At 38.0% G+C, this 14007-nt stretch overlaps 1 protein-coding gene across 1 annotated transcript in view; it reads right to left on the bottom strand.

The window, feature by feature from the left end:
• LOC122816775 (cytochrome P450 2K3-like) overlaps window positions 1-14007 on the bottom strand; it is a 490258-nt gene that overhangs the window by 306951 nt on the left and 169300 nt on the right. Inside the window, exon 4 of the mRNA XM_044089793.1 lies at window positions 460-620. Within this exon, the coding sequence (XP_043945728.1) occupies window positions 460-620 (161 nt within the window). The remainder of the gene's footprint in view (window positions 1-459; window positions 621-14007) is intronic.

Genomic DNA, 14007 nt, shown 5'->3' with positions numbered 1-14007 from the left:
TAGTGCATGATTGTAGAGGTGATGCATTACATGTGCATGTATATTTTTCCTGCTGTATGTATTCTTGCAGCTTCCAGGTGCTCAATATTTTCACATATTTCACAGAAATCAACTAATTCTTTTACTACTGCATATATTACTCTTGTCTGAGTTGAGGAGTTCATAGCTGAAAATGGTCTGCTGACCAGCTTGCTTACCTGGTAAATGAGTAGAAATAAATGAACAAAGGAATATATGAAAATGAATATTTGGCTGGTCAAATCACTTAATAGTCAAAAAAAGTTACTAAAATGGTTTAACTTTCTCTGAACATACATATCTGAATAAATGTAATTCTTGCTCTGCTTCATACATGTATTCTGTTCATATATCTACTAATATCAACTTTACATAGAGTTTAAAACATAGTAGTAATTTATTCACAAAAATCATAAGCAGTAGAAATATAATTCAACTTACTTGAACAAAAACAGATACTACCAATCTGATATTCTCATTTATAAGTTTTAGAAGTTGAATGAATTTCTCATCATCATATTCAAACCTCTGTCCAAACACTATGGAACAGATTATGTTGGCCAAAGCAGAGTTCATAATCAAGGTATTCTCAAATGGCTGCCCTGTGAAGATAGTAAGAGATGCAATTTCAGTTAACTCTCATTAATGGGTGATGAAAAAGGAGTGCATGCATATTTTATCTCATTGAATACTTCTTAATGATGCCAATGCATGCAAAACATCAAAGGATGACCTAGAAATAATTCACTGTCATATCTGTTAAACTAAAGGAAAAAGTGCAGGGACACTGACTTAGGATTCTTATAAAACTTAAAAGATATTTCCAAGACATGGAATTCCAGAATTACCCTTTGATTTGAAAGTATAATTCCCAACCATTGTCAGGACTGCATTATAATTTTTATTGCCTTTGTAGTTATTTTGTAAATGCAGATTGAGATATAGATAGACATAGATATGTAAAATTAAAACAAAGTCTAAGCACAGATCACTCAATAAAGCAAATAATAAATATAAAAAATATAAAATGTGGCCTAAAATCACATTCTTAAGCTTTTCCAGTACCCAGCAGTCCAAATTTAGAATTTTTTAGTATTTTCTCTGGGTACTCCAGTTTCTTCACTCTTCTAAAGGCATTCTGGTTTACCCTTCCACAACTGGTATCCATGGGCATGGTTAAAAGGAGCCTGGAGACAATTTCACTTTCATAATTAACAAAGGAATGAATTAAAATTAAAATATAAGTAGCATTTTTAATCATGTGTCTGGAAATCAAAAGACAAAATTTAAGTTAAATGTCATGACCTTTGCTGAAGAATGAATTTTTTTTCAGAACTATAAATTCAGGAAGGAAGGGGAGAAGAAAGGAGAAATTGATATTGCACTAGGGAGGAACAGACAGCTATATAGAACTAAATGAACACTAGACCAAGTCTGCTTTTCACAAGAAGGTGGATTAGGCCCAGAAGCAAACCATCTGTATAGTTTCATGTTTGCATTTCTTTAAAATTGATTAGACTGGCCTTTTGTAAGTTTCACATTTATAAAAGTGACAGGTGCTTGTACATGGCAAACCTAACTGGCATATTCTAAATTTGTTGGGCTATATCTTAGTGTGGACAGCCAGCATAAAGGCTGACTCACTAGACAGCCACTGACATAGCTTTTTAAACTCTGTTCTGCACATAACAATGATATTCCAATAAAAATCTGTAAGGATGCATTACAAATATAAAATCACATTTTGTAGTGGTTCTGGTAGACAAGCACTTATGTAACATGTGGGTTAGAACCATATTTTTAAAGTTTCTGCCTTTTTGCAAACTTGTATAAGCAAGGACTAAGTACACTGACATTTATGTCTCCAAGGTTAACAAATGTTTACCATTCCTTCACTTGGTTATTTTTTGTCAAGTTCATTAATTAAGCAATTACACTTACCCAATAACATTCTGGAAAGGATAGAAATGCGGAGGGGGGGTGAAAAGGACAGAAAATGAATGAAACTGGGGAGGAGTAAGGATGGAAGAAAAAGAAGGAAAGGGTATTTGATTTAGAATATTCTTTTTTATTCTTCTTTTAAGTCATTGCAAACATCAGTTATCTGCCAAAACTCAATGTTTTAATTTATGCTGACTACATCTTAGTCCTGAATTCCAGAAGGACTAATCAAAAATTGTGACAAATGACTGCTCACTGTAACTGATAGCTGCTCATACAGTAATAAATTAACAATGAATCCTAACAAATCAAATGCCATGACAAAAACTACAAGGTCTTCCCCATTGACAATAAAAGACAGTGAAGGCATCCTAATCCCAAACATCAAAGAACACTTGGTATAACTGTAGACAAAACATTCTTTCACTCAACACACCGACTATGTTGTGAACAAAAACTTAGCCAGTTAAAGCTATGCTGCAAAATTTCTCATCTACTCACCCCTTCTTCCTCACTCGCACTAGCAAAAATCTATTAATCCCCAAAATACAATATGATTTGCTTCTACTATCAGGCATTCTGTCTGCAACATTCACAAATTACAGATTGCTGAAAATAAAGTTTGCAGATTCCTAGTCTTGGAAGATCTCTGCTCTAATCATTGCAATTATCTCAAAGGATTCAATTGGCTACTTGTTCACTGTAGAGCAAACCTTCTATTAAAAATCCCTTCTTTTTAAAATAATACAATTAGAATATTGTTCTTGTCTAAAATGAAAATTGCAGATCACATAACAAATGTACTCCTTCAGTTATAACAACGAAGAAGCCACCTCGTTTGTTAAGCCTTGATTCAAAACTGCCATAATGAAAAGAGATTTTAACCAAGTTAGGCTCACCACTTGGCACCACCTACCTGCCGATGTTAGGCAACAGGAAACTCTTACCACATTTGAAATTAAGCTAAAACAACACCTAATTAATGAATCGACCTGCATTTGTTTTTGAGACTATGGGTAAAAAAAAAAAAAAAAAAAACTGTCACAGTTTGTATCATGCATGTTTTTCAGATATGTACACCATGACTTTTGTTACAAGATTTTGTATACGCATTCCTGTCAATATGTTTATTTGTTAACACTTTGTAATTTTTATACTTTCAACCAGCCTACCTACCCAGTTAACAAACTGAAATAAATAAATACATAGAACAGGCATACTTGTATATAAATAGATGGATGAATAAATAAATGGGCAGATAAAATACTTAAAAACATTCTTTTAATCCTGACATTTCAAACACATTCTCTGATCAAGTTTCACTACTACACTGTTTCATTACTAATGTCTTATTTAGTCATGGTGTTTGCATGGTTCCATATTAACAAATGATCAACATTTTTTTACAAAGTATATGTGAAGCATTAGCACACAACAATGCATGTTAAATTTGAGTGGTTTAAAATTTTACTGAGAGAGCTGTTCTTAATACACTCACAACCCCTTTTCCAATTTTTGCACATGAGGTTGGGATGTCACTTCAACAGTGACAGTCATTTAGAGCCAAGGATGACACCACCAGGTGGGTAGCCATGGCACAGCTGTTCTTCTATACCACACACACCTATGACCAGTTTAGTTTCCAATCCATCTACTGCATGTCTGTGGAATGTGGGAGGAAACCCTCACAAATACAGGGAGGACATGCAGACTCTGCAAATAAAGATCCCTAGCCAAGAATAGGCTCATAGGTTCATAGGTGGTTACTGGGCTATTGACTTGAAGGTCTTTATAAGCCTAGCCATGTGTACCCAAAATAATACTAGAGAAACACAATGTAAAGGATCTTGCCTAAACTCGAGATCTTAGTTAGCAACAACCGGCCATATCTAGGAGGGTCATAGGTGAAATCCCTTTATGGTTTCCCATCCAGTCATCCAGGCTATGCTTAAACAGGGTCGTAGAGGGGCTTTGTTTGATGTGAATTGTAGCCTATTCCACAGGAGTGGCAACCTCTGAGAGACATATCTGTCTCAACAGCAGGTCCAATTTATGTCGCAGGCCAGGTTAATGTCCCTGGAGTGGGTGACCCTTGTCCCATTTGACTTGCGGATATGCAGCATTTCCATTAAGTTTGGATCCGAGATTGCTTTGTAGGCCAGGCACAAATCTCCTCTAGGTAGTCTGTATGCTACTGAGTACAGTGACAGTGACTTCTGCCTATCAATGTACGTCATGTGCTGGAGATCCAGAATTTTCTTGGTTAGAAATTTCTGAGGTCTCTCAAGTTGCTGCAGGTGCCTGGTAAGCTATATACCAAAGGGAGTATTGTACTCAATTATTGGCCTGATGAGGGTCAAGTACAGGGGTGTTATGACCACTTTTGCTCCTGAGGCAATGCCTTTGCTAATGAAGTTTGCAATGTAGAATCCCTTCCTTACCATAGTAGACACATGGTGGTAAAAGTTTAGTCTACAGTCAGTTTGTGTTCCCAAGTCTCTAACTACTGAGTTATTACTTAAGGTATTATTAGTTATACGATGGCCTGCAAGGATATTGTTTTTAGCTAAGGGGATGATAATGGATTTTTTAGCATTGAGTTTGAGTTCATGGCTTTGGTGCCAATCATTGATTTGTGTAAGTCCCTCTTGAAGTATATTGACATCATTTGGGGATTCAATGATTGCACCTAATTTGCAGTCATCTGCAAACTTAGTCAGGCACAGCCCCTCTGTTTTGGCCTGAAATTCTGAGAAGTATATTTCAAACAATAGGGGGCCCAGCACTGACTCCTGTGGAACCCCACTGGTGTCAGGTCTTCTGGTTGAGGTAAAGTCCCCAACTTTGACTGAGTGTGATCTGTCAGTGAGCCAGTTAACAACGCACCTGACAACATAAAGGCTGATATTCAACTAGTAGAGTTTATCAATGATGCCTGAATGTAAGATTGTGTCAAAGGCTTTGGCTAAGTCACGGTAGGCTATATGCACAGATTTGCCTTTGTCTATGGCTCTGGTGATGTTTTCAAAGAAGTCCACCAGGTTTAACAGGCATGGCCTACCTTTGACAAAACCAAACTGTGTTGGATCAAGGGTCTGGAAATTATCTATATCCTTATTATAAGGTCCATGATGATTTGTCCCATGTCCTCACAGATAGGGCTGGTTAAGCTTATGGATCTGTAGTTCCCAGGGTCTGTTGCTTTATGAAGGGGTATGATGGCTGCTTTTTCCATTCAGAAGGGACAAAACTAGTACTCATGCTGAGGTTGAAGAGGGTACCTAATGGAGTTGCTAACTCATGTTTTAGACCATTTAAATGCAACCTGAGATGCCATTCACTCCTATAGAGGCTGTGGTTTTGGCCTTTAAGAGAGTATTAATGATTTGCTTTTTGGAGATGCAAGGTGAGGGAGATGTAGAGGGAATGCTTTGTGGAAAGTTTGGAGGGGACAAGGGGTTGAAATTTTCGCCAGACCTATCAACTAAGAGGTTAGCTATTTTCACAGGATCAGTGTGTCTGATGCCATCCACAGTTTGCTTAGCACATGTTGGGTCCCATACCTCTCAACTGTACTGAATTCCTCAGTATTTACCAGTTTTGAGGGCAAAATAATGGGTTGCCATGAATTCCCATGTGGCCCCTTTAATTTCCAATTTTTTTTGCTTATTATTATTTTTTTTGTGTGTGTGTAACAACTTTAAATTTATGGCTAATGTCATCAAGCATCACAAGCCTACAGGGGCATGTGTGATGACAGCTTTGTTGGACTTGGTCAGATTTTGAACAATTTTGGAGGGAATGGCTGTGCAAATTTAAGTTTCAGTCCACTCAGTCCACCTAGTACCCACCTACATGTTGCAGGTCATGTCCCAGGTAAGAAAAAAAAAAAGAATTCTGACTGCAGTCGACTCTGCTCCGTGTGTGTATTAGCTTAGCAGCATCTGATATTTCTACTGGCAACTCCATACCTTTTATTTAAGCAGCTTATTATGTTGTGCAGCAGATGATTTCTTTTATCTAAACGTGCAGCATCTGATATTTCTTTTATTTAAGCATATTATTTTATTTAAGCAATATGTGTGTGTGTGTGTGTGTGTGTGTGTGTGTGTGTGTGTGTGTGTGTGTGTGTGTGTGTGTGTGTGTGTGTGTGTGTGTGTGTGTGTGTGTGTGTGTGTGTGTGTGTGTGTGTGTGTGTGTGTGTGTGTGTTGCAGCAGAAATGAGCAGTAACATCTGATATTTCTTTTATTTAAGCTTATTATTTTATTTAAGCAACAAGTGTGTGTTGCAGCAGACATAAGTGGCTTGTGTGTTATTTCTACTGCCTACTCCATACATTTTATTTAAGTTGTAAGTGTATGTTGCAGCAGAAACAAGTAGCGTGTGTTTTATTTTCTTTTATTTAAGCTTATTATTTTATTTAAACGACAAGTGTATGTTGCAACAGATGTGAGCAACAGAATGTCTGGAATGTTTGGCTCATATTTTTTGGTCTGTTCCTCTTAAAATTTGTGGTTTTCTGGCAAATCAACTGAATTCATTAAATAATGACAGACATTTAAGTTTCAGTCTTCCTATCTTTCATGAAATGCATGGTAACACAAAACATTTTATTATAGCAACTTTTTCTAAGATTATGCAAGCAATGTTTAAAATGTGTCCCTGGTTTTGGGCCTTTGTCCCCGCCAAATAACTTTTGCATTTTTCCAGATGTCTTGTGCTGCATAGTTCTTCAGGGGGAGATAAGTTTAGTGCAGCTTATACTAAGTCTGTTTGTGTTAGTAGCACAGCAGGTAGAATACTGGCATTTTGATGCAGAAGGCTGTGGGTTCTACTACCACAATATATAGATATTGTACTGTGTTATACTTTTAAAGGGGCTGGATGCTGCAGTTCAGAGAATGTGCTCTTTGGCGGAGACATCTAGTATCTATGAACCTGTTATCCATTTACCATCCATTCCTTATTGCAATATTACTAGTTTATCTTTTTTTTATGTAACATAGGCAAATTATTCCTCAAGGGCAACAGGCATTTTATTTGTAGAGGAAACAATGAAATATAAAGTTGTTTGCTAGCAACAACCTCTTCATTAGTCACAGATCTGTTTAATATGGACTTATTTAGATGAATTTTACTTTGCAGAGATTGTGCATATTTACTGATACTGGCGGATTGTAGAAGTTTGAGTAGAGTTTTATGATGGAAATGTTCTGAACTGGGCAGTTTTGCCATTATTGGTTCATGCATTTTGTTTCATTGCTTACTGGAAAAATGTTCAAAACAATACATTTAAAACACACTCTAACAAGTGTGTTGTATTATACAAGGAATATAATTTGATACACCTTCCTGATTGTATTAAAGAACACATGTATGTTTTGTGTGCAAGGGGCCTATAATTTGAAAACAGCTCAAAGATAATCTTTATCCACCACTGGCCAGATGCATCTTTTGAATGTGGGTTTCAATGCCGTGCCAATGAATGTGAGTTTCAAGGGCAGAGGAGTTCTAATGCTAAGTCTATTTTCATTTTGAGCCTGCATTTCTTTATTTATCAGATGTCTGTTAGTGTTTGTGCTATAAAATGTGAAATAAAAGTTTTAAATGAAATCCAAATAATCATTGTAGAAGTAAAACAGTATGCACATTGCAGTGTATGTGGTAAATGGGGAGAAATAGCTAACTAATGGGAGACTGGAATGGCTGCATGGGAAGGGCTGTATATGGGGGGCCATGCAACCATGATTTTGTGAGGGGGAAGGGAGGCAGATTCAAAGACAGCCCTGGGCGGCCAAACTCTAGCTACACCACTGATCAGTAGGCCATGACAGATAATGACTTTTGGAGGTCCTAGCAAACTATAATATTTTTTGCTAAGATTAGAATATTACCTAATAAATAAATTAATAATAATAATAATAATAATAATAATAAATGCCCTACTTTTACCACAAAACCCACATACTGCAAGCAAGTCACCAAAAACAAAATCCTAAGGTTCATCATCTTCTCCCGTCCCAGTGAACATCATTGCTACACATTTAAAAAAAATGATTACCATTTACTACAGGGTCTGGGGCCATATTTTGGTTGTCTGTTCTTCAATTTGCATTTGAAAGTTTGTACCCCGCCACTCCATTGGAGTGGGTGGGATTATATAATTATGCGTGCACATTTTATGTTAATCAGCATACAGATTTGTACTTATTTTTCATGGGCCTTTGTCCAGATTTTTGATGTTTCCATATTGAGAGGTATTACGGATATAGCTGAAGAATGCCTTATAGTTATCCTTAGCTACGGTTGCTAATTTTTTTTGAAGTTGCCCTTAGTGAATTTTGCAAGTTGTCTTATTTGTTTGTCAAGCAGAGGAGGGTGTTCTTCCAGTGCTCCGACCTCTCTTTTTTTATTCATAGAAAGCAACTTCTTCCTCATGCCATATAACTTCTAATGGTAGATGTGCACCAGAGAGACTTTTATTTTTCTTGTGGATCTTGTTTTGATCCTATCTGGTCCAGGTGTGTCAATACATTTGTGTAAGTGTTTATGCAGGGCATTTGTGTATACCTTAGTATAGTTGTCAATGTCATCTGTGGGGAACAGGAGCTTAAAAATTATTTGTGCCAGCCCTTAGAAGGGCACAATTAGTTTTGGGGATTTTTTTTTTTGCCTGATTTCACATAAGAGGGATTCAGGTGTTACAGCTAGTTAGGGTCCTATACTTGTGGTTGTACAATGTTCACCCATGTTGCTGAGGATCAGGTTGAAAATACTTGAGCCCCTTGGGGGGGTGCATACTATTTGTTCCAGGGCAGTTATGTTAACAAAGTCCAGGAACCTTTGTGAGAGCATGTTGGTACTTGTATAAGTTTCCCAATCAATGGAAGGATAGTTAAAATCGCCCATGACTAGAGTGTTTGATTGTATTTGATTGACTCAAGCAGATCCAAATAAGCAGCTTAGGTATCTTGGTTCATTGAAGGGGGCCTATAGCTAATGATGACTTGAAGGGGGGTCTTAACCACAGTTAGTTGAACTTGGAGTAACTCCATGGAGTTTTCCTGTCTAACCAGTCTAGAGGAACATTTATCTTTGAGGAAGATAGATGCTATTCCTCCTTTGGTTCTGACATGTTTGTTTTGCGATCTGATAGTGTGGAAGGCATTGTAGCCTTGCAAGGCCGGGGGACTCGCTTTGGCCATGAAACAAGTTTCTGTGACTGCACAGATGTCACAATCCACGAGGGAGAGGAGTGCTTCCAGAGAGTGCAGTTTCTGATTTAAACTCCTGGTGATTAACAGCGTAGCCTTTAATTTATTTGTGAGTGATATTTTTTCATCTGAAATTTTGTTCTTGAAACCTTGTCTAAGAAAGACACTATGGGGAAGCAAGTGCCTTAGCCAGTAACTGGAAGTCTAGAGGTAATAGGTGAGGACCATCTCTGGCAAAGCAGCGTGGTTTATCAACCATGTCATCCCAAGCTGACAGGAACTTGATGCCCTTAGAATGACACCAAAAACTAACTAAGCCAATTGTTGAAATCAATCATTTTTTTTGTTTATATTGTGCTGTCATCATAGGTGAGGGTAGAATGCTGCTCAAGGTTAGGGACATACCTGACTGGAATACGTTTTCATAGATCTCAAATATGTCTCTTTTCATAGAGTGCAGTGGTGTACTTCTCAAGTCATTCACATCAACATGAACTATGACAAAGTCATAACTGTACTTGTTCAGAGACTTGAGTGCATGTGTGTTCTGAAGGATCCTGGCACCCAATAGACAGCTGACTGTAACCTTCTCCTTGTCCAGCCTGGTGAGTGGGACATCTGTGTGTCTCACAATGGAGTCACCTATGACTAAAGAATTTGGCTTAGATGTGCTTTGCCTTAGGGGTTTATTTGGTAAGAGATTGGTGCTTGTGTTTTTATGTGTATTGAGTACTGCAGGTGCTGTGTGCAGCATGTTTGTGTTTGGAAGATTTCTGGTGTTTAGGTAGGTTTTTGGTGAGTACTTCCACATATGATGGTTCATGTGTTGAGTGTATGATTTGCATAGGAGGTGTAGTATGTGAGCTGACATCCTGTTCAGTGTTACTATTCTGTACGTGAGAGAGCAAGGATTCCAGAGTCTTAGTGTAGATGCATCTCTCACCAATTGTAGTTAGGTGATTTAGGAGTAGAGAGTTGTAAGTGTACATGAGGCAGTTGCCTCAGGGTACCCATGTCAATCAGACTGGTAGAAGAAATGGAGGGAAACTAACCATCCATAATGCTAGGTCAAATCCTGTTTTCACAGTGAGGAAAGAAAATAGAGGGGTGTAGTATAACTGGGTGCTCTAAACCGGGTCTATTCTAATAGGGTGCTCTATAAAGGGTCTATACTAGTGGGGATTCTCTAAGTGGTATGAGACTATTGTAGATTTGATTGTTTTGGGGCTGTTTAAGGGGCAAAAGCACAGCTGAGGTGCTCTCTGAGCAGCTAAGTACAATTTAACGACTTCTCAGCCAGATCATGGGCATCTACTCAGGGAAAATTTATCTGCTGAAGTTTTTGAGTCTATAACCATCAATGGTTAACCCCATTGCATGGTAGTGCGCAATGGTGCATGGAGGTGTGCTACATCTAAGCAGATATATACAGTAGAGCAGTGGCTGGTTGCCTAACTCTGTAGAGCTGAGTTAAAGCAGTGAGCAAACTGAATTAAACAATTTATCCAATTAAAAAAGCTCAAAACTGAGCCTTGTGCCAGCAACCTTCAGTCATCAATCAGATTAGTCCTAACTGCACTTTCCTGCCACAAGATTGAGGTGGGGGGCCTCTCCAACAAAAGATAGTCTGGTTTAGTGCTCAGTTTACTAATAACCACAGGAAATGCTGTAAATAATACAAATGCCAAAACTCCACAGCAGTGCAGAAAACAAAGTGAGTAAAGGTCCATACACCTGTAGGTAAAGACAAAGCCAAGCCAAACCAATATGGTATAAAGTTTAATACAAAATATCCACACCAAATAGGTGCTTTTGTTTCACCCACAGAAACTTCATTAAAATGGTGTATTGTCACAAACAAACTGTTAAAATAATTGAAATCTGAATGTGAGTGGCTGTAAGTTAATTACACAACATTTGAAAATTTAAAAGAATCACAGAAACGTGTGTACTATTGTTTAACATATATATATATATATATATATATATATATATATATATATATATATATATATATATATACACACACACACACACACACACACACACACACACACATACAGACAACACAATTTGGTAAAAATATTTACAAATATTTATAAAAATATATATGTACACAGATATTATTTAAAAAACTGTTTAGAATCTCCTATACATGATAACAAAGATGTTATAAAACGTTTGCTTTCAGTTTCAAGGCAGGAACTATAGAAAGGTGATCATTTAAACCAGGGTTTACGCAGGTTTTAAAAAAACATTTGCCATATCTTCTCTTGATATTCCAGTCTGGTTTCCCAATCACCACCCCTTTCTGGGATCTGAACTTGCTGTATCACCCAGAATTTAAATTTGGCTGAGGGACAAACTAAATTATGTCTGTACAGAGCATTGGTGTCTTTGCCCCTATTTAGATCATGTAAGTGTTCATATATTCTCTATCTGATACATCTCTCAGTCTTGCCTATGTAGAATGCATAACAGATGGTACAATATGTCGTGTGAACTATTATTTTAGAGGCACAACTGTGGTGTCCATCAGCAGGAATAAACTTATCCAAGCTTGGCAAAAATAACTCACTGTTATTGCCCACCATCCAACACTGTACACAACTGCCACATCTTAGTACCCTTAGTACTCGAGCATAGTGCTCAGTTTAACAAACATAATCGGATTCAGCAGGTCTGAATGTAGTCTATGCTACAGCAGACAAAAGGTGCAATGAATCAGCAACAACGGTTTTAAAAAATCAGCAATATAGCAAAAATATAGTTTAAAAGTACAAAATACAGTACAAAATTGTACTTATGGTTAGCAGAATGCAACCAATTCCTTGGATTGCACAAAGGAATACAGCAGAGCAGTGGCTAGTTGGCTAACTGAGTAACCTCTTGCTATGAGTCGATAACGCTGCAGTGACACTTTGTCACACAGAATTTTTTCTTAATATTATGTATATACTCTAATAATCTAACCTTTATCGATCTAGTTTTCTGTCCAATATAGAATTTTGATTATGGATATTTGAAGCAATACACCACCTGAGTAGTGCAGAAATTGTATAAATCATGAACAAAAAAAAGTTTTATCTACTGATGTTTTAATTGCCTGTTCTTTTCCAGTAAAGGCATATTGAACAACCAGCATGTTTGGTTGAGTGCTTCTACTTATTTTCCTAATCCTCCATGAGGAATAGCTCTTCATATAAAGTTGCAGAAGCTCTTTATGTAAACTTGGTGTTGCTATTCAAAATTCTCCTCCACATACTGTTTGCCATCCTTAAAGGATTCTAGTTCTAGTTCACATACCGCACTATCACTACGGTTTCACACTAGTAGAAGAATTAGCATGAACGGTGGCCCCACTCGCTGAAGTGCATGTTAATCAGGAAATCTTTGACAGAGCAGGTAATGCTAATAAGCCATGTGCTCTTCCTAGGAAATGCCTACAGTTTCCAATTTACACTGCTGAGTGATTTAAAAAAACACTTGGCTGCATAAATTTCCATGAGTGCAGGAACACACTAACACCTTCAGAAGACAGTGATCACCCACTGTTTCCAATGGAAGCATTCCTGGTGCAGGTAAGTTCAGCAAAGTTCAGTGGAGATGTAGGAGTGCTAGCATCTGTATGCTTGTTGAAGTGTGAGTGCATGTCTGTAGGGGCATGACTGAAGTTGGATGACTGTATATGTGTGTGCGTGTGTGTATGCATGTGTGTGTGTGTGTGTGTGTGTGTGTGTGTGTGTGTGTGTGTGTGTGCCTGTGTGTGCCTGTGTGTGCCTGTGTGTGTGTGTGTGTGTGTGTGTGTGTGTGTGTGTGAGAGAGAGAGACAGTGTGTGCCAGAGCATGTGGGAGGGTGAATGGATGAATGTGTCTGTAAGCCTGATCCAATGGTGGCAGAGTTGTTTAATGTTTAATTGATTTTGTGTGTGTGTGTGTGTGTGTGTGTGTGTGTGTGTGTGTGTGTGTGTGTGTGTGTGTGTGTGTGTATATACACGTGTGTGTACTCGTGTGTGTCTGAATGTATATGCCTGTGCTAATATGATATATGGGCCATCAATGTAAACACTACCATGACAGTGCTAGTGATAAAAATGTGCAATTCAGAGACAGGCTAATGAACCAATGATGAGGTCTCGTCATAGCGGCCATACCAGTTTCTGCATTACATTTTCACTTGATCATGTAAACTGACCTACCTGTGGTAGGCAGTTTACATCAGTGGTAGGATTCCTTCTGAATCCCAGGAACTATCACTTTAAAAAAAATGCCAGTGTTTGCTGATAATATTAGAAACTTCTTTTTTTTTAATTTCTCCAAGTCTTTTGGGTTTCTAATACCATGATGGGAATGGACCCCATTCTCAAGTCAAAGTATGATTAAAGTTCATGAAATTAATATTGTTTCAGTATTTGATGTCACCCAAAAGTGCTGTTTGCAGCTCCTGCAATGTGCCCAGAAATGGCTCCTTCTGCAATTCGTACTGGGTTACATGTATTGGTTGTTGTTGTCTTTTGGCTTTTAGGGGTCGCCACAGCAGAACTCCGGTCTGCTAATGATTGGCCGTAGATTTTCATGGTGCCGAGTTGCCAGCTCGATGCCCAACCTTCAACGAAGGCACGCCCATTCACGCTTGTTTTTCGGAATGCCACCCGACCCGCGGGGAGGACATGCACACTCCACACAGAAGGCACTCCCTGCACTCCAGCCAAGAATCGAATGGGAGAACCTCTTGCTGTGAGGCAACAATGCTACTTCTGCACCACTGTGGATATGGTAACATGTCAAAATACAATTGTAGATTCTTTTTTTATAAGACCAGTTGCTCCTACT

This window comes from Protopterus annectens, chromosome 12.part0 (assembly GCF_019279795.1).
Source record: "Protopterus annectens isolate FY-2018-M chromosome 12.part0, PAN1.0, whole genome shotgun sequence".
Taxonomy (NCBI): Eukaryota; Metazoa; Chordata; order Ceratodontiformes; family Protopteridae; genus Protopterus; species Protopterus annectens.
The sequence above is the reverse complement of the archived record's forward strand: the minus strand, read 5'-3'. Positions and strand labels throughout refer to the sequence as shown.